The 20,297-nt window shown below is 35.5% G+C and overlaps 1 protein-coding gene across 1 annotated transcript in view; it reads right to left on the bottom strand.

The window, feature by feature from the left end:
• Positions 1–11,569: 11,569 nt before the first annotated feature.
• Positions 11,570–20,297, bottom strand: part of LOC124233494 (GPI inositol-deacylase) — a 63,062-nt gene continuing 54,334 nt past the window's right edge. The window contains exons 21-27 of the mRNA XM_046650634.1: positions 20,191–20,281; positions 19,197–19,394; positions 18,144–18,279; positions 16,820–16,870; positions 16,157–16,344; positions 14,603–14,707; positions 11,570–13,022 (exon numbers count right to left, since the gene is read on the bottom strand). Coding sequence (XP_046506590.1) covers positions 12,884–13,022; positions 14,603–14,707; positions 16,157–16,344; positions 16,820–16,870; positions 18,144–18,279; positions 19,197–19,394; positions 20,191–20,281 — 908 coding nt within the window. The 3' untranslated portion in view covers positions 11,570–12,883. The remainder of the gene's footprint in view (positions 13,023–14,602; positions 14,708–16,156; positions 16,345–16,819; positions 16,871–18,143; positions 18,280–19,196; positions 19,395–20,190; positions 20,282–20,297) is intronic.

The following is a 20,297-nucleotide window of genomic DNA, read 5'->3' as shown; positions in this document are numbered from 1 at the left end:
AGCAATAACACGAGAGAGAGGTATTATTTCTGTACCCCATGAAGACTATCAGGGAAACAATGCTCCATGAATATTTTCATGTTTCTGTCTAGTTCGGCGTCCTGAGCACAGGAAATCGGCATGTTACAATGTCTCCTTTTCCCAGAAACATTTGTTCTTCATGCTCTTCTTCCCCTTGCCTCCTATTTGGTGGAGCCACATGTTTACATTTTCCGGGGGGATGAAACCTGGAACCACCTGTATACATTCTAAAGCACTGTAAAACATTTGGGAGCAAAGCCTTTTTTTTCTCTCCCAGGAGGGGACGAGGGCAGTGTGTACCTTATATAAACTCCCAAATTCATAATTTTGGGGTTCCTCTCCTGTGGTGCAAAACAGAACAGAAAACCCCTTTTGCACATGCTGGGTTCACGTGGCTCTCCTCACAAGGCCCTCAAGGGGGAAGAAGGGGCAAGGGGAACTGATGTGCTTACTGCTTTAGGTAATAATAGTCCGTTTCTGATCCAGAAACTTTTTTGCTTTCAGAATATAAATATAGATGCTAAAAACCTATTAAAGACAACCTCAAAGGGTTACAAAATATATCCTAAACTAAGTTTCTCCAAAGAAGGTTGTGCACATCCTAAGTGGTGTGCAAGACAACATATTGGGATGTTGGAGGAAAACATAACTCATTCTCATGTTTCTAATCTAACGAATTAATGTGCTAGCATTTTGCAGATGGACTGACCCCACTCAGCCTTTATCATAGCTGATCACAGAGAGGGTGTGGGGTCTGCTCTGAGAGGAATGGGAATTCTCCAGCACGGAGGAGGATGATGGGGCACCTCCCGCTCTGTTCGTTCATGTGCTCACTTTAAGCAGACTGTGACATTGCAGTATATGTAAGCCAGTTAAAGGAGTCATGGATTATCTTACTAAGATTTATCATATTATCTAACTTTAACTAATATAACTATCACAAAACAAATAAACAGCTTGAAAATACTCCTCACAAGACACTACTCCTTACAACAAAAAGTTGAAGGCGGTATCAGTAATGCAAGTGCAAACCAACAAAATATCAGTACTGACACTTCTACTCTTGTCAGGCTCACTAGGAATTAGAAACAATAATTTTATCAGATCTGACAAGAACTTACTCCTCTCTATTAAAAATTATCAAGATTATTTGAAAAATCAATTTATATTCACTTTTGCCCTAAACATATTTTCTGCCTTGAGATATCAGCTACTGATATTATGAAGATATCATAATTAGTAAGACATTTACAAATATATCATTTCTCTCTACATTTTCTATGTGCATATTAGTAAACTAGTAGTTGGTGGTCTAGTGATTAAGATTTGGCAATCTCACGGCTGCAACCCGGGTTCATTTCCAAGTCAGGGAACGACATCACCCATTTGTTGGTTGTCATACTATGGTGGCTGTGTGTTGCTGTTGATGCTGCAAGCTACGTCACTGGTATTTCAGATACCAGCAGGGTCACCCATGGTGGACAGGTTTTAGCGGAGCTTCCAGACTATGACAGACTAGGAAGAAGGACCTGTCCACCCACTGCTGAAAACGTTGGCCAAGAAAACCCTGTGAATAGCAGGGAGTATTGTCTAATGGAGCACTGGAAGGCGAGAGGATGGCGCAGAAAGACCAGGAGGGTTCCGCTCCGCTGTACACAGGGTCACTAGAGTTGGAATTTACTTGAGGGCATTAATAACAAAAATAGTAGTAGCATGCTTAGGGGGAAGTTTCAAACTTTTTTTAATGATCAGGGTGTGCAATCAAAAAGGTTTGGAGATCACCGTCCAAAACAATCACATTTCCTTTTACAGTACTCTGTGGATCTGTAATTTATAAACATAACTAAATGTTTGATCAATTCTTTTTTTTTTTTTAAGATTTTATTTTTTTCCTTTTTCTCCCCAAAGCCCCCGGGTACATAGTTGTATATTCTTGGTTGTGGGTCCTTCTAGTTGTGGCATGTGGGACGCTGCCTCAGCGTGGTTTGATGAGTAGTGCCATGTTCGCGCCCAGAATTCGAACCAACGAAACACTGGGCTGCCTGTAGCGGAGCGCGAGAACTTAACCACTCAGCCATGGGGCCAGCCCCTAACCAATTCTACTTGAAAACTAGTTACAACAAAGATTTTTAAATTCAGTGAATGTTACACAGTCCTAGTTTAAAATGCAACTATATTGCATACTTTTGTTTCTTTTTTTTCCCCCAAAGATTGTTACCTGTGCTAACAACTGTTGCCAATCTTTTTTTTTCTTCTGCTGTTTCTCCCCAAATCCCCCCAGTTCATAGTTGTATATTTTGGTTGCGAGTCCTTCTGGTTGTGGCATGTGGGATGCTGCCCCAGCCTGGCCTGATGAGCGGTACCACGTCCATGCCCAGGATCCGAAACAGCGAAACCCTGGGCTGCCAAAGCAGAGCGTGTGAACTTAACTACTTGGCCACGGGGCCAGCCCCCACTTTGCTTTCCTAAAAATGGTAAACCAAGTTCTTTTCTTAAATAAATTCCTTTTTTTTCCCCTCCCCAAAGCCCCAGTACATGGTTGTATATGCTAGTTGTAAGTCATTCTATTTCTTCCATGTGAGCCACTGCTACAGTATGGCAACTGACAGACGAGTGGTACAGGTCCACACCTGGGAAGCAAACCCAGGCTGCTGAAGTGGTGAGCAGGCTGAACTTTAACCACTAGGCTGTCAGGGCTGGGTCACTAAATTCCTTTTTCCTCCAGTAGGTCAAAACCTTTATACAGAAAGAAGTCAACTCTGTCCTCTCCTCTCCATCCCAATCCTATATCACCTTCTTAGGGCAACACTCTCTGTAATGCCTGCAGAATAAAATGCAAGCCACAGAACAAAAAGAGAGAGTGAATCATAAAGTTGCCTCTTTAAATAACTTCTAGCTAAATCTTTGCAGTTCCAGAGTGAAGAGGCCTTTATTGCTTCAGCTGAACTTTATACACAAAACCCTAGATCATTCTAGCTGTTTTTCTCTACCTTTTCTAGTTCTTTCTGGATCAGAAAGGCACAAATACGAAAGGTAAAAAGTATGGTGATGGAGTCTTTTTTGCTGAGCACATGTTGACATGCACACGCCCTACACAACTATTTGATACTAAAGGCTCAGCTGATTGACACATAGATTATTCAACTGAGCACACAGATCTGCAGAACCTTAAGCTTTCATTTACATGGTATATACGATCTAAGCACACCTACAAAGTCTATGAAACTTCATCCTTTCTCCAAACGTATTCAAGAGAAAAGCAAATCACTAGAAGCATGTTTAAAAGTTGAATCTGATTTTATATAATTTTGCTTGAGTTAGAGTCATTATTTGTGACCCATAACCAATGTGAAATTGTATCTACTTATTAAGTAAAGTGTTTCCATTCACTAGATAAGGCCAACTAGTCTTCTCTTCTTTAATTTTCAGGCCACTAGTCTTCTCTTCTTTAATTTAATCCAAGTTCTGACCATTAAATGCAAACAAGAAAGAACAAAACCATCTCTAAAGTAATCAAAATCACACACACACACACACACACACACGCACGCACGCAAAATAACCCAGAGATAGAAGACTGTTTTCTTCTAGGGGCTGTATAAAATTCAAAGCATTGAAGGGCTTTTCTTTCACTGAAACATTTTATATTTATCAGCTCCTTTGATTAAAACTAGGGAATCAAATATTATTTAAGTATAGCAGTTACAAAAAAGACTTTAGTTCCCTGATATGCATGGTAGGCAGACTTCTAAGATGGCCCCCATATTCTCACGCCCTGGTGTAGCCCCCTGTATTATCCATGCCCCTTGAGTGTGAGTGGAACTTGTATGAGGGGAAAACGATCATGTGCATTATATGGCAAAAGGATTCTGTAGATGTAACTAAGGTTTACCTTGACTTAATCAAAAAGGAAATATCTCAGTGGATCTGAGCTACTAACATGAGCCCTCTAAATCAGGGTCGAAAGGTCAGAAACAGAGGAAGTTTAAGAGATTCAAAATGTAAGAGGAATCCCGCTGGCCTTGAAGGTGCACCTGCCATTTTGTGGAGGGCTACGCACAGGGAATGGCACAGTGAGCTCAGAAGAGAACAGCCTCTGGTTGACAGCCACCAAGAAGACAGGAACCTCATTCCCTAACAACCTGAATGAGGCTCAGATAGGACAGTAGTCCTGGATGGTACCTTCATTTCAGAAGTGTGATTCTAAGCAGAGAACCCAGTTGGTCTGTGCCCAGACTTCTGACCTATAGAATTGTGAGTAAATAAATAGGTGTTGTTTTAAGCTGCTGAACGTTTAATTTGCTATGCAGCAATAAAAATTATGTATATTTTGGAAAGTGAGTGAAGATCAAGTGGGAATTGAAAAAAGGGAGAAACTAGTGGGAAAAGTCTATGCGGGTTTCATGTTGTATACTCCAGTGGCCTCCATATTGGGGTGATCACAAGATAATCCTCTAAGTATCCAAGGAAAATATTAAAGCTTCTAGTTGCGTATTTCTCATCTTTAAAAATTTACTTTTTGGGGGGCCAGCCTAGTGGCGTAGTGGTTAAGTTTGTGCACTCTGCTTTGGTGGCCTGGGGTTCGCCAGTATGGATCCTGGGCACGGATCTATGCACTGCTCACTGAACCATGCTGTGGCAGGAGTCCTACAAATAAATTAGAGGAAGATGGTACAGATAGATGTTAGCTCAGGGCCAATCTTCCTCAGCAAAAAGAGGAAGACTGGTGGCAGATGTTAGCTCAGGGCTAATCTTCCTCAAAACAAACAAACAAAAATAAATAAAAATTTACTTTTTCAATAATATACAGAATGTTAATATATGCAGATAGTCTATAATTGTTCATATATTTAGACATGCTGGTTAAAGTAGTTTAGAAAACACCGTTCTAATCAACCTGTAAGATACTCATCCCTCAAAAGATGATGGCCCACCCCATTTTACTCATCTCATCCGTTCTCTCATCATTCTCATTTAATTTGGGAAACTGGGCACCCATGAGTATATATCATGTTAGCATAAAGAAGGTGGGAAGCATGGTCCCTAGGAAAAATATAAATGTGTAGTTCCTTAAAACAGAATGTGAGCCATAAAGTGTCCACACAAATGCATGTGGGAAGCTAGAATTTATCTTGCTTCCAGTATTTACCTATGATGTATTCTGTTTATCATGTCGCATGCTTGCGCATCCAAATTTCTGAAACGCTACACATGCTGTAAAGAAACCATTTTTAAGCATTTCTTCCTGAGACGGTGTTGTGGAGAGTACGTGAACTGGTAAGCAATCTCTGCACTGCGTGTTCTTGTCCACCAAATTTATTGTTGAACATTCAGAACATCAGATTATGACAGATTAAAAAGAAAGCACCAAAAATTGCTACACATTAATACCTGAGCGGAGACTGAAGGCAAATATTCATCTATTAAACCCTACACCATAATGTTGAAACACAGATAAAAACATTCACAACACTCTACAGAGTACAATAAATAGCACTTTTTGTGAATTACAACCAGTTACATGTAATAATGTTAATTATACCATACAAAAAATACACACAAAATTACACCTAAGTGTATTCAGTACACCATACATTGTACAAAGTACTGGACAAAATCATGCATGTTTAAATGGAAAGATCTGTAAGATGACAGTCACTTTTCAGCATACACGATAGGACAAGTTCCTTTGCACTGTTAAGTATTATTACTATGCACTGCGTTTTCTCAATGAGAACAAAATGATCAATTTTCCAATAAATGATTACTGAGTTTACCTCAGCATAACAAATTGTTTGTTCTCTAGAAACTTTTAACTATAATATAAAAACTGATGCAGAAGACAGCCATGTATTTTATTACATACCCTTGCCCAAACTACTTCCATCTCAATTTGACCATACTTTAAGGAAAGACATGTTCTCTTTCAACCTATTTTTAGAGAAACCTGTATTTTTGACTTTGGAGGGAGGTAGTGGAGATGAAATGGGAAGAAAGACAGGTGTTGAGTTTATGTCCAAAGTTGATATTGAAAAACATACAACAAATTCTGAGTATACAGAGATGTGGATGGCTTTTAGCAGAGACCATGAATGTCCTACGGATGAAATAATTTGTTTTAATAGAAATTATATCCATTATTTCAAATAAGCAGAGTAAAAATGCAAGTCTTTACATTAAAAAAAGCCCCCCAGATTGGAGCCAGTTCTCTCTTGATACCTTAAAGATAATTAAGAAGGAAAAAGAAAAAAAGAAAAATGGAAAATAATATTTTAAAATATACTACATGAATCCGAGTTTAATTATGGAAAAATAATTATTGGGTAAACTAACTTTATTTGATATACAAATACAAGCCTTAATAATCTGAGGAAAAACAAGTATAGGTCTTAGGGAAGAATACGTGTTTTTGATAGATTATTCATTAAAAGACAAAAAATTACATTCGAAGATTAATTTTTTCCATGTGCAAAAAGTTCAGAACAGAAGTGCCACCACCTGTTAAAATAAATTTATTTTCAGAAATTTTAGCCAAACTTAATTTTCTATGTCTATAAGGTGTAAGACATTTTTAATTCGAATGAGAACCCTGGAAACTAAGGGAGGCCTCTAGAGCAATGGTTCTGCAAACACTAAGGGAAATACTGGTCAACTTTCATTTTAAACTTTTATTTCACCAACCTCAAAGTAAAGGTTTTGGGGCCAATTTGAGAAGACCACCCATAATAAAATATACAGTTATAAAATTGCAGGGCATTCCTTCATCATTTTAAGGCACAGTCTGTTTTATCCCAAACGACTATAAGTTCAAGGTCACAGTGATTATATGCATTCAATTTTGGTCTGGTTTCTCATGGGTACGCTGCTACATTTATAGTTAGTCCTATGTTTAAGAAACTGTAATACAATCACTTCAAAGTAATATATTTAAGTCATTTTTATATTTTTTAAAATGTAAATACACAATACAATTTCCTAATTTATATACACTAAAAATTGGAGGTTTTTTCTCCTCCACAGTGGAGGAAGAGAAGGTTATTTCTACCAACTTTCTAACAAATACATATTTGATTACGTAGAAAGCACGGTTATGTTAAACACAGGTATCTCCTACTTCGCATAAAATTATTCAACACAAAGGACAAATTCATTCTAAGAAACAACGTTCAGTGAATTTTTAGGTCTTGTACATTTGTATACCATCTTTGTCCTCATATCGTCCACTGTGCCCATCAGATAATTGGATAAACTGTCACTAAATCAAGGCCAACCGTTTTACTATTCGGCTTTCTCTGCTGCCTCTTTCCTTCAAGGCTACTTATGCAAACTGCATCACACTTCTGGGCAGAGAAACAGTTCACTGACATTAAATGATGGGGAAAACTACACTATGAGGGACTGAAATTCCCTTTGAGAATTTCTATGGTGGAGAAATTAAAGAATTTCAACCAGAAACACACAACAGTTTCTATCATATTTCTACTTTTCTCTCATGAGTACAACACCACAGCAATGTTAACACTTTAGCATTAACATCTTGATTGTTTTATAATATTTTCCTTTAAGATATGCATTTTAAAATGTTCACTTAACTGCACTATGTTAGGTTCTGGTGGATAATTTTCTCCTATGAAACATGTGACTTATGCAGACTGAATGAAAACACACAGGAAAAAAAGAAACTCCACAGTAAACTTTCTATTACATAAATGAGACACGTACCAAAAATGATCTGAGCAACAAAATTTCAATTTTTACAGCACAGAATGAATCTGAAGCAGGATTACTTCAAATGATTACTTCAATTAATTACTGAAAGATCATTATTGGGTAATTACCTTTTACTTAATAAAATCAGAGAATATTATTCCAGAAATCAGGCAAAATAGAATATAAGCCTATATATAAGCCTGCACTATAAGCCTTATATATTTGCAAAGAAAAATTAGGGTAGTGACTATAAGTTTTAATGATTTACATATTTAATATAAGTCCTAGATGAAAAATACTGAAAAGAGTATTTTTGCTTTAATCCCAATATGCTAAGAAAAGTTCATTGGCACAAATATCTGGAGGTATTTTACAGTTTCATTTAGCTTTGGTGGCAAAGTGTGTTTTGCTAACCATATGAATACAGTTATCTTTTCCAATGTAGAGTTTTATGCTAAACAAACTCAAATGTGTTTTTTTCCTAAAAAAGGGATGTAAAAAGTCCAGTATGAAACATAACAGGTGCAACATGAAATACAAAATGTGCCTATCTTTTAGGCTTTTGAATAGTTAATAGTTCTATGCTTTGTCTATAAATCTTTTACTGGTAACATTACTACTATATAAATACTAAAACCCAAAATAACATTAAAAAAAATAGCATATGAACTTTACAAAAATGGCTATTTTAGACGTCCTAAACTAAGACTAGGATTCAAATATGCAAACAAATTTACACTAACTAATCAAAATACATCGACAGACAGTTTTTCATAAGTCTTCAAAGTTACAATGTACAGAATAATTCTGACTCATATATATCAAGTCCTATACAAAGTCATCAGAAATTAACTGGTTACTTGGTATTTCAAAACATAGTCATTTTTGGCAGCACAACATGCCAAACACTTTTAGAAAGTACTGTATTTGATTTAAAAATTTTCAGCTATAGACAATGTAATCAAGATGTAGCTTAGAATATCATCGAACTTTTGAAAATTATGTTATCAATTCAGGTGTACTTTTACATTTATACTATTAACGAAATAATAGTCCAGTCTCACTACTTCTAAATTTTATTTCATTCTTAAAACTAAGTTAATATACAAAATTCAGTCATTTGTATTCATAATATAATTTATCCAAAAAAAAAGTGAATTCTTGAGCATTTACAGTACACATATCCGGATTTGGAGTACCGACCTGACTTTTCCCTCCTATCATCCTTATTAAAAGCAAAGAACACAAGCAGCCTCACAGACTTTCTGTTTCCTCAGCCTGTTAAAACCTACTGTGAAAGAATGCATGAGTAATATGTATAAATAAAAGTCCTTCACAGAACTTGAAATGTTGTCCTTTGTTCAAAAAGACTGGGATAAAGTTTCAGCTCCCAATCATCTTACTATTTTGTAAAACTATCTTATACATTTACCTTATGTGGCAAGGAAGTTTTCTGCCAGGGTCTAATTTTATAACACAAAGATATTTTTATTGCTTCCTTTACCCTGGGGAGTGTCATGCTCTCCAAATTGACTTTCCCCAAAAAACTTCACAAGATATCTTGTTTCCTCTGATATATATGTGCAGCTCTATAAATCTAAAACACTGAGAAAACAAAAAGTGATGATGAAAAATAACCAACAAATGCCTAGTCATAGAAGGTCCCAACACATTTTTTTGATTTTTCTCAACTGATTTTAATAACGAGTTACTAAAATTGCAAATTCAGCACTGTAAAGTTTTGCATTAAACCTCACAATAAAGCAAGACATTATACTAATTTAGACTTAATGCCTAAGATGAAAATACAGGCCAACTGAATTATCTGGGATTCAGGAATCAACAGCCCTAGTTTATCTCATAATCTTTGTTTTTCCCTCATTCTCACCAGAGCTTTCAAGAACTAAACTGAAAATTGAGCTTTCTCTCCTTTTACTTCCCTTGATCACCTTCTGGAAGAGGTGCTAATGAGCAATGAGGTGAAATGAACAAAGTAGGCTATAAACGGAAAGTCTGAAGAGTTAAGAAAAGCACAGGAACTAGATAATGAACAAATCACGTAATCTGCACCATATAAGCATGTGTGTGGTGGAAATGCACACCACCTGCATGAGTGACAGGATCATCAACAACAAACATTTGCTAGGCCTACTATAGTTATTTCTTTTTCCTTACTGTATACTCCTGTAGACATCACACTGTAGTTCAATCAAGAAAAGGTATCCATTACATACATCTGAATTCATCTAACCAAAATAATAAAAAAAATTAATCAATACATGATCAATATACATTGAGAGATCCAAAATCAATGTTAACCAGGCACAAATGGCTTTTCTAGGACTGCTATTTTGAATATTTTCACTCTGGTAACAACCAAGAAAAGAGTTAGCAGAACCTGTTTAATTTCCGGGACAAAAAGGATCTAGAAAAACGAGTATTAATGATTTCTATCATATTATCAGTTCCAAATTATAAGAGTCGTGACTCCAGAGCAGGGGGCTTCAGAAACACTGAAAGCACTCACTGTTTTTCTGCCCAGTCTACGCTTGATCCAGTTATCAACAACAGGGCCCAGGAGTAACTTCTATAAGCACAAAACTTACTCAAAACTCAACAAATTCTAAATAAAAATGTTGTAACAGTAGAGCTCAGAAGTCTGCTGAACTAGATAATCCTAACTACCAATAAACAATTTCATTTTTAGTAACATTGCTAATAAACCTGTGCTGTTTTAGCAGCTAATAATATAGGTTGTAAGCATGACAGAAACAATGTGTAATTTAAAGGCAAAAGGACTTTTCCTTTTCTCAAGTGACAGAAACATTAGTTTGGCTCATCTTCAGACAGAGCCTACCTTCTCATCTCTGGTGGTTATCTGGGTTTAAAGTGCGTCAGGACCTGATGAAGACCCCGTCAAAATGTAAGTATACATACATGCCTTTATATATCTATATGCATATGATGGCTAAAGATCCAACCCACTGTTGCTTCTAAAATGTTTAATTAGAATCTGTTTTACAGTCCTAAAATGAAATATTTTGTTGGAATAAATAAGACTTTAGGACTTGATGTTAACTACACTCATGAAAATATAGAACTAGTGTGTCTAGTCTGCTGCTTTTAAAAGCTAATGTATTATTCACAAATGAGAAATTTAAGCTTGTTACATTTTATTCATGAGCAATACTGACTAAATAATGAGACTTTAGATCACATAAACACAATGATTATGGCTGTCAATAGAAGATCCAAATTAATGAATTTTCTAAAGTTCTTTCTGTATACAGACCTAAATTCAAATTCAGAAAGAGCTGAATGACACATTTAACCTGTAATTTGAAATACAACTATAATATCACGGAAAAAACAAAAGATACCACATGTACAAAAGTTGTTTATGAGTATATGCATAGCTAAACACAGGCAGACGCGTCCTTATTTAAATATATATGTGGTATGCCATGGGATAAGTCTATAATCTAATAAATTCTCTTTCCTTTTAGATACTGAACACACGATCATTTTGTATTTTATCCCTTTTGCTACGTCCCTCAAACAAACAAGAGCCTGGTATGTCTGCCATATCTAGTATGAGGTTACTACTTCCCTTTAATGTCTCAGTAAGTGAAAGCATGAATACTGAACAACAGGCAGGAAGTTGGGAAAGATGACAAGGAAATCAAACAAACTTAAACCCTCAGAGATGACAGCAAGAACGTCTTCAACTGATGCCAAAACAGCAAGGACCTAAGGAACGACTGAGAAGAGAAGTGGGGCAACCCTCTACAGACAGTAACAGCTGAGAGGTTGTAAAGGAATCCAGATGCGGTGGCAGATAGAAGGAACCTGGTACTCTAGGACATCCTGGGCACTAACAAGGATACAAGTTTACAGGTGCAAATGCAGAATTACTGGGACTCAAGGACTTTGATTTGGAGGTTTGGGTATTTACAGCATCCACATCTAAAGGAAGGACTTCATGAGCCAGGTATGCCTCAGCCTGAGTTTATGCTAGTTTAAGGCAAAGCTGCCTAGCTCCATTACCTACTTGCTACTCTTTTGTAGCTAAAGCTGAGCTGAAATCTCAAATGAAATAGAAACATTACTCTTATCTGCCAAACAGTAATCACCACGGCAAATTAAGATTCCACTTAGTGGCTAAGCCTCCAATTTATATTTATTCTATTTATTGTATAATTTTATACATCAAAGGTGGTATTGCACTTGATCATGTTATTTTCCACAGCAGACAAAAACTGTACATACCTAGAGTTTTTCCTGACCACCAGAATTTAGTTATTTTAACAATCCATCATGACCTGAGGCACTTTTGTAAGCCACGGGGGTCAATGAATTAAGTAAAATGATATAGACTGAACAACTGAACTGCTCAATGACAGTAGGTAAATATTTATGAGAATTTTCTTTAACAATAAATCTCTTTAATAGTCTCCTGATATTCACCAAGGACAAAATAAGATTTATATTTGAAAAGTAATAAGAAAATTTCATTAAGTTTTGAATTTGAATTATGTTTCCGTCCATCAATCTTGTACTGTTATCAAGAAAACATTTCTGCTTAGAATTAAAGGTTATATTTTCATAGATGTAAGAAGAAAAAAGATCTACTTTGTTCACTGAGGCTGCCAAAGACTCGTAGTGGCTATTTCATTTTTGAGAAACCAAACAGTTGTGAATTTCATCAATCTTTTAAGATGTATTTCAGAATAAGTATACTGTAGCAAATACAAAGTAACCCACTTTTCAGAACAATGTTTGATGAAATGAGCAGAATGCCTGAGGTGAAATTACAAGCAATGCTACATTTACTGAGCATTTAGGAGAAGATCCCTGGTATGGCCAATCAAGCAGACAAGCTGATATGCAGAGGTGTCCTCAGAGAGCGGCCACTGCATCCTTTTACTAAATTTTCCAAAATGACTTGTACACAGATGCCATACCACAAAACAAAACCATGCTTCAACTACTTTCCTCAAGCATTACAAAACTAATTTCCTATTTCCAATATTGTAAAAATAGACTTGTCTTCTCCAAAAGATCTTGCTGTCCACATTGATGGATCTGTGCGTTCCCTCTTATTACTGGCCCTAAAGGCATAAATCATCTTTATCATTCCTTAAATCCAATCTTACATAAAGTTGCATAACGCATGGAGTAAAAGAGGAATGAAGACAAAGCAGGGAACCCTGTATAAATGTGCTGACCCAAAAGCAATCACACCAACAGCCAGAGGAAGTGGAAATTGTGACGTAGTCTTCAACAATTTACTGTAAAGAGACAGAAATATACATTACTACGTAATCTACATTGTGAGCAAAAATGGAATATGTCTATCTTTTATGTCATTTTGAGAAAGTGTTATTAGATGAAATAATTTTTCATATAATGAATTTAACTGTCCACAATTTTGAAAAGGATCAATATAAGTCATGTTTTGCCTAGGAAGGAGAAAAAAATCTCTATTAAGTAAATGATCAGTTTTGCTTAGTCTTTCAAATTTTAACAACAGAAAAATACTAGTTGGACTTTTATTCAGCAATTCTAACTCTAGAAATTCATCTTAACAAAAAAAATCAATAATGTTTACTAAGACATAACTACACAGAAATACGTATTTTAACCCTATTCATATAGCAAAAACACCTCAACCAAATAAAAAAGGAACCATTCTTGGGGCCGGCCCTGTGGCGCAGTGGTTAAGTACACACATTCTGCTTCGGTGGCCCGGGGTTTGCTGGTTCGGATCCCAGGTGCGGACATGGCACCGCTTGGCAAGCCATGCTATGGCAGGCGTCCCACATATAAAGTAGAGGAAGACGGGCATGGCTGTTAGCTCATGGCCAGTCTTCCTCAGCAAAAAGAGGAGGATTGGCAGTAGTTAGCTCAGGGCTAATCTTCCTCAAAAAAAAAAAAAAAAGAAAAGAAAAAAGAAAAAGGAAGCATTCTTAACTCCTAACAGGACCCTAAAGATAAGACATCGAATAGTTTTGAAAGAAACATTTTTAAAAGAAAAAGACTACCAGGAAAGAATACTACCTTTGTACTCTGAAAATAGAGAAACTGAGGGGTTAAGAAACTCACCTAAGGACACAGAGCCTTAAATTTAAAGCCAGGTCTGCCTGATTCTGGAATATCTGCAAATATCTGCCAGAATCAACCAACAAGGCTCCCAGAGCAAAGAACCGGTCAATAAAAAGTCAAGTTTTATTATGAAGAATTTTAAACATATACTAAGTAGACTAATGTAGAATGAATCTCATGTCCCCACCACCCAGCTTCAAACATTAACAAGTCATGGCCAATCTTACTCCACCTATATTCCTCTCTACTTCTACTCCTCCTGTACTTTTTGGAAGCAAATCTTAGACATCATATCTTTTTTTGTTGTTGTTAAAGATTTTTTTTTTTTCCTTTTTTCTCCCCAAAGCCTCCCAGTACATAGTTGTATATTCTTCGTTGTGCGTCCTTCTAGTTGTGGCATGTGGGACGCCGTCTCAGCGTGGTTTGATGAGCAGTGCCATGTCTGCGCCCAGGATTCGAACCAATGAAACACTGGGCCGCCTGCAGCGGAGTGTGCAAAATTAACCACTCGGCCACGGGGCCAGCCCCAGACATCATATCTTTTAAGGGTTAATGTTTTAAAGAAAAAATCATTCGTATATCCTAACACGTAAAACCCATAATTAAGAAAATAAGTATAATATACTTGCATATAAACCATATTTACTATTATGGCTTTACCTTTAGGAATAGTCAAAGTAATTAGAAATTAGGAGCACGTTTCAGACACAAAAGAAAGGGTGATAAAGGAATAGATGTGAGAAAAAGAAAGATTAAACTACTATACCTTGATTTTATTGAAACAGTGTAAGTATTTCCAAGAATTGCCATAGTTGGAATAAGGATAAATGCCAAAGGTTTACATGGATCAGGATTAAGTTTAAAGTAATATCTACAACAAAAAGAAAAAGTAAAACATAACTCAACAAAGCACATGATCATTTTAAATTATCAGAATCAATCATATAAATTTGAAAACATTCCAGGAACAATATGGATATAAGAGATCCCCAAATAGCTCATGAAATCTTTGATAAATAATCTTTGCTCTACACCATCTTTACACCCAAGGTTTTTTTTTATTGAGTTCATAATAGTTTACATCAATGTGAGATTTCAGTTGTACATTATTTCTTGACTGCCACCACATGAGTGCTCCCCTTCACCCCCGTGCCCCCCCAGCCCCTTTCCCCTTGTAACTACTGAACTGTTTTCTTTGTCCAAGTACTTGTTTATATTCCACATATAATACACTCAAGCTTTTATATGGAGAATTATGTTCAGAAACTACTAAAGGAAATGAAAATATCCAATATGGAAGCACTTCTTTTTTATAATAGGCATATGCCTGAAAAGTCATATATAAATAATGCTTTTATAAAACAAATTATTTTAAATATATTAAGGCTGCTGTATTTAAAAAAGATGAAAAAAATGAAGGTTTAAAGTAATTGTCCCCCATCTTTTTAAAACCCAAATTCTCATCTCTTGCATTTACAGACTGTGGGACATCTACAGCCTTTCAGAATCAGAAATTTGTGCTCAAGTAATTTTCTACCTAAACCTGTGAACAAAAATCTGGATCTTGACTAAAATGAGGGACAAAAGAAGGATATTAACATCTGGTAACCTGTGATTTAATTTGTCAAGCTTATTTTGGCTCTGCTGACTTAAAAATTTCCAGTATTTAGATAATCTGAAAGTTTTATATCATTTCTGAAAATTACATTGAGTAGAGGTTCACCTATTACTGGATAAGGTCGCTTATTATTATTTTTTAGTAATTTGACAATAATGAACTATTCTAGAAACAATCGTGGAGGGCATTTTAGGCTCTCATTTAACCTAGGACACCTAGCAGAGAGCAAAGCAAACAACAGTTTTCGGTAGTAAAATAGCGGATCATTTACTTCATTATGGGACAATTAGAAAAGTACAAACTCCCTGCGTTATTTCTAATATCTTTAAATGCAAGCATTTTTCTTCACCCCAAATTTAAGAAAACATAAAGTTGATCATGAACTGAAAAGTACATAAAGTACTAGGATTATGAATACCTTAAGCCAACAAAATAAAGCACATTTTCACATATTTCCAGACTCAAAGAAGGTTAAAGGTAAATGAACAAAATATAATTCCCTCTTTTTGGGGCAGATTTTGGGGAAGTTTATATTCTTATGGTAAGGGAGAAAATGTGAATGTATTGAAAATAAATTTCAGGTGATACATAGCGTCCTATTCTTGAGGAAGTTTTATTGATCATTAGGAATCTAGCAAGTATCTATGTAGAGATATGTATTGTTTGAACCACATAAATCACAATTACATAAATAAAACGCACCTAAGATTCTTTAACCAATAAATTAAAGACGGCATGCTGAGTAACACAACCCACGTGAGCAGGTTGATCACAGTACTGTGCATGCGGATGCTGTCCTCAGCGTCGCCGACAGATAAACGACGATGGTGCGCTGCAGAGTCTTTATGCTGACTGCACTTCTTTTCACTTCTTCTAGAGTGTTTGGGATTCTGTAAAGCAAGACAGTAAAAACATCAAAACACTAAGTAAAATTCAACTTTATTTTATTGAAAATCATACTCAATTACTCAACAGCTAAATAAATACAGATTCCCATTACCAAATTTAAATAAAATACTGAAATTACCTGTTTAAAAGTACTTTAAGGCAGTTACAACACTTTTATTCCTTTGACTTGCTATTTCCCCTGCTGAGAATATATCTTCTAAGTAATTACTCGAAATAAAATTTAAAAGATAATTTGTAACAATAAAAACAACATAAGTACTGACAAAGATCAAGTTAAACTTAGAAAATCTAAGCCTATTTTAATATTCATTAGGTTCACTATTCTTAAACTTACTTAAATTCATAATACCTTTTAAACACTATAAAATCCTAACCTTTTTTTAAAAAAACACACTTTCATATTTTCCCATGTTCTTTCATATTAAAGTGATGTAGAGTTTTGAAAATATAACTTACCACAGTCTGGCTATTTTTATAAGAAGTTAGGCTGGCTTGCAGATGAACAATCTAGGAGAAAGAAATGATTATTTAATTTTCCTTTTATTTTGAAAGAAAAAACCATTTTTATTAAAATTGAGAAGCACTGTAATCTTGAATTTAAAAAATCTGAACTAAAAATCCATTTAAACATTTAAAAACATTCTTTTAGAAAAGCTAAATAATGACTACCCATGCTTGCTATTCTGAACTAAAAAAAAAGAAATAAAATAATACCAACTTCCAGAGTATGCTGGGGCCATGATACACTGCTATATCTTCTACATTCTGTGAGCCTTGGTTTGGATGAAGCCTTGCTCTAGCAACTTAAAGTGCCTTGTGAGTCAAAAATCTGATTATACTCAGTAAAGTAAAAAGAGTTTAACATGTTTTATATATTCTAAATCTTTGAAAACCTGAACTCAATTACATGCAGTGGTGAAATGTTTACAAGAACCTGAAGAAATCTGTAAGCTTAATTTATTAATTTTCCTTAAGTATTGAGAAAGTTTTGCTTATTGGGTCAGTTGTTTGAAATATCCAATTAAGAAAACCAAAAATATCTCATTTATAAATCGAAGTAGCTCTGCACAGTTTTTTCTGAGGGACATAAACTTCCTTTGAAAACTATAAGTAATCCATAATGTGTATGTATTAGTGTTAAATGTAGATGAAAATAAACCTTTGTTTAAAAAAGGGAAAATAATAGCTATCCACTCTGGTATCAACTGCGTCTACATAAGATTAACGTGGAGAGTGTGCCGTTGTAAACCGAGACCTCTCTGCACAGCTGTCGGCCGTCCTGGAAGTGTCTTCCACTTCCTCAGTAAAATTATCAGCCCAATTACTTTTACCATTGTCTTCTGATTCTTCAGCAACGTTTGTAACATTCTACGTCATATCAGCATGACTGACAGCTTGATCCCACTGATAAAACTTTTTGTTTTATCTATTACCCATGTGCAAAGGGAGGTGTGAATAAAAACTGCTCTAGTAAAACGTTTTATAAAAAGTTAACATTAGTTGCAAGAGCATGAAGCAATGTGAAACATATCTTCTCCCCTCCCTTTGTTTTTTTTTTTAACAAAGAAACCTAACTCAGATTAATAATTTGAGTTCTACAGTTAACTATTTATCTTTTAAATAACTAAGATGTTAAAAAAAAAACCTTTACATTTAAACCTGTTATGTAATGGAAGTTCACTGCAGAAGTAATTAAATTTTTTGTTAATAGCTTCTACAAGAAAGTTTACTCCCGCCTGCTATGAAGCCCAGCCATTTTGACTGTGCTGACTCGACATACCTTAAACACATAGTAAAGATAAGTAAGCAGTATGGCAAACGCTCCACAAGTCGTCCAACTAACTATGATCAAAACAACTGTTAAAAAGGGCAAGTCTGCCGATATCATCTTGATATCTTTAGGAAGTTCAGAGGGCCTGGAATAATAAGAATAAAGCTTTTAAAAGTATATTAACAGTTATTCATACAGCCTCATATAAGAACCATACAGTACTCTCAGCCTCTCCAGCATATTAATACGAAAGTATTATAAAGTAAACAGTAAGTTATTTTTTAATAAAGGCAATGGATGACACATATTTGCAAGTTCTGTAATACACTGTGATAGCCCCTCTTCCATTTAGATATACTATGGCTGATATTTGTACCAAGGAAGAAAAAATGTTGCTCAAGATAATCATTAACTATAGGCCCTGTGCCATACATTTCCACTCTTGAGAGGAGAGGGAACAGCTTCCTATTTCTTACGGTCTCAGATCACTCAGGCATGTGACGGTGTTAGTGTCAGGCACACCTGAGAAGGGTGGAGGAAGCAGCACCACACCACAATCCTCTGTGACAGGAAATCACGTAAGAGGTCTGGTGAGGAGCAACGGCAACAGAAACCAGATCACTGGTTTACCAGCAACTTTAAACTGTGTCTTGGGGCCTACAATAAAACTCTAGGCTATGTTTCTGGAGCTCTTACATGTTTCCTCTAATCTGATCCTAAATATCGTGATTGGAGTCTCCTGCCCTCAGGTTTGACTGAAAGTCAGCACATAAAAGCACTGCCAGAGAAATACTTTGCCCTCGGAAAGATTTACAACAGTGAAACCTAAAAATACTTGTGTAGTTTGTCAAACTTTTTTGATTAACTCTTGAGCACTAAGGTCAAAATCAAATGTAGCACTTAACCTGCAATAAATAATTATTTTTGACAAAGACATAACTTTGAACACTAACCCATTTTTGCGAGTTATACATCTTTCCTTAGAAATTACAATTTAGTGAAAGCAAATTAATTTTAAAGTTCCCTATCAGAATATAATTTTTTCATATACTCATTCTTTACCTTTTCAAAGCTAGCCACAAGGAAGAAAGGAGTCTCACAGATGTGGACGAGAGGAGGCCACCCCAGTAGGCAGTACATGTTCCAAACAGAAAGAGAATCAAGGACACAAGAGGGAAGCACATACTCTGACTAGTTAAAACGATGGCATCCAATTCTGGTAACAACAATACATCCCATAATTCTTTAAACCATTTATACCTGTGGATAAAAGAAAACATACAGTAAAAGCAAAAAAAAAAAAAAAAAATCAACAACTGACATTCAAGGGTTTAATATTTGCAGTGTTTGACACCACACACTAGAGTCCCCAAAGGTCCATGATACAGTACTTAATTTATAATTATACTGAAAAAACAAACTTCAGTTCCTCGTCAGGAACCAGTCATATATCTTCCAAGGGGCTCTACTGATCTTCCAAGAGCTGGGACCTGAATCTCAGTGGAGCTTTACTGCTCTCTACTGATCTTTGTAACAAAATATGATCTTTTTTTTTAAGTTAGAAAGCCAATGGCTAGTTGTAATGACAGAAGAAATCTAAGTAATGGTGCTTAATCAAAAAACAAAATGTGAATACATTAAGAACGGAATGTTAAGTAGGGTAGAGAGACCTAAAATACACTCTGCATGGGAAGTAAGAAAAAGTGATCTGAGGCACTGTTTCATTAGTATCCTAGAATGGTTTGTGTTCATGAATCTGGGGTACTCAAAGACCTTGGACCATATACATCCTCCTACAAATGTTAAAGGCCTGGTATATTTTACAGTCCAAGTTTAGATTGATACATATAAGTTCAATAATTACTTTTGAAATGGTTATACTATTGAAGTAAATGTCGATATCCTTATTAGGCCTCTACCTAAGAGGAAAATCCCATTTACTAAAACAAGTCAATTGCCATATTTGTATGAAAATTTATATTCCATTATGGAGCCAAACATAATGTTTTACATATAAAACAAAATCAAAATCATTATCACAGATAATAAAACTTACCCCAACAGAAACTTAATCATAATTACAAAAGGATCAACTTTGTATGGTTTGGCTTCTTTATCCAACATAGCAGCATATTCTAAGCAATGACCTGGCGATTAAAAAAA

This window comes from Equus quagga, unplaced genomic scaffold, assembly GCF_021613505.1.
Source record: "Equus quagga isolate Etosha38 unplaced genomic scaffold, UCLA_HA_Equagga_1.0 203_RagTag, whole genome shotgun sequence".
Classification (NCBI taxonomy): domain Eukaryota; kingdom Metazoa; phylum Chordata; class Mammalia; order Perissodactyla; family Equidae; genus Equus; species Equus quagga.
This window is presented reverse-complemented; position numbering and strand designations above follow the sequence as displayed.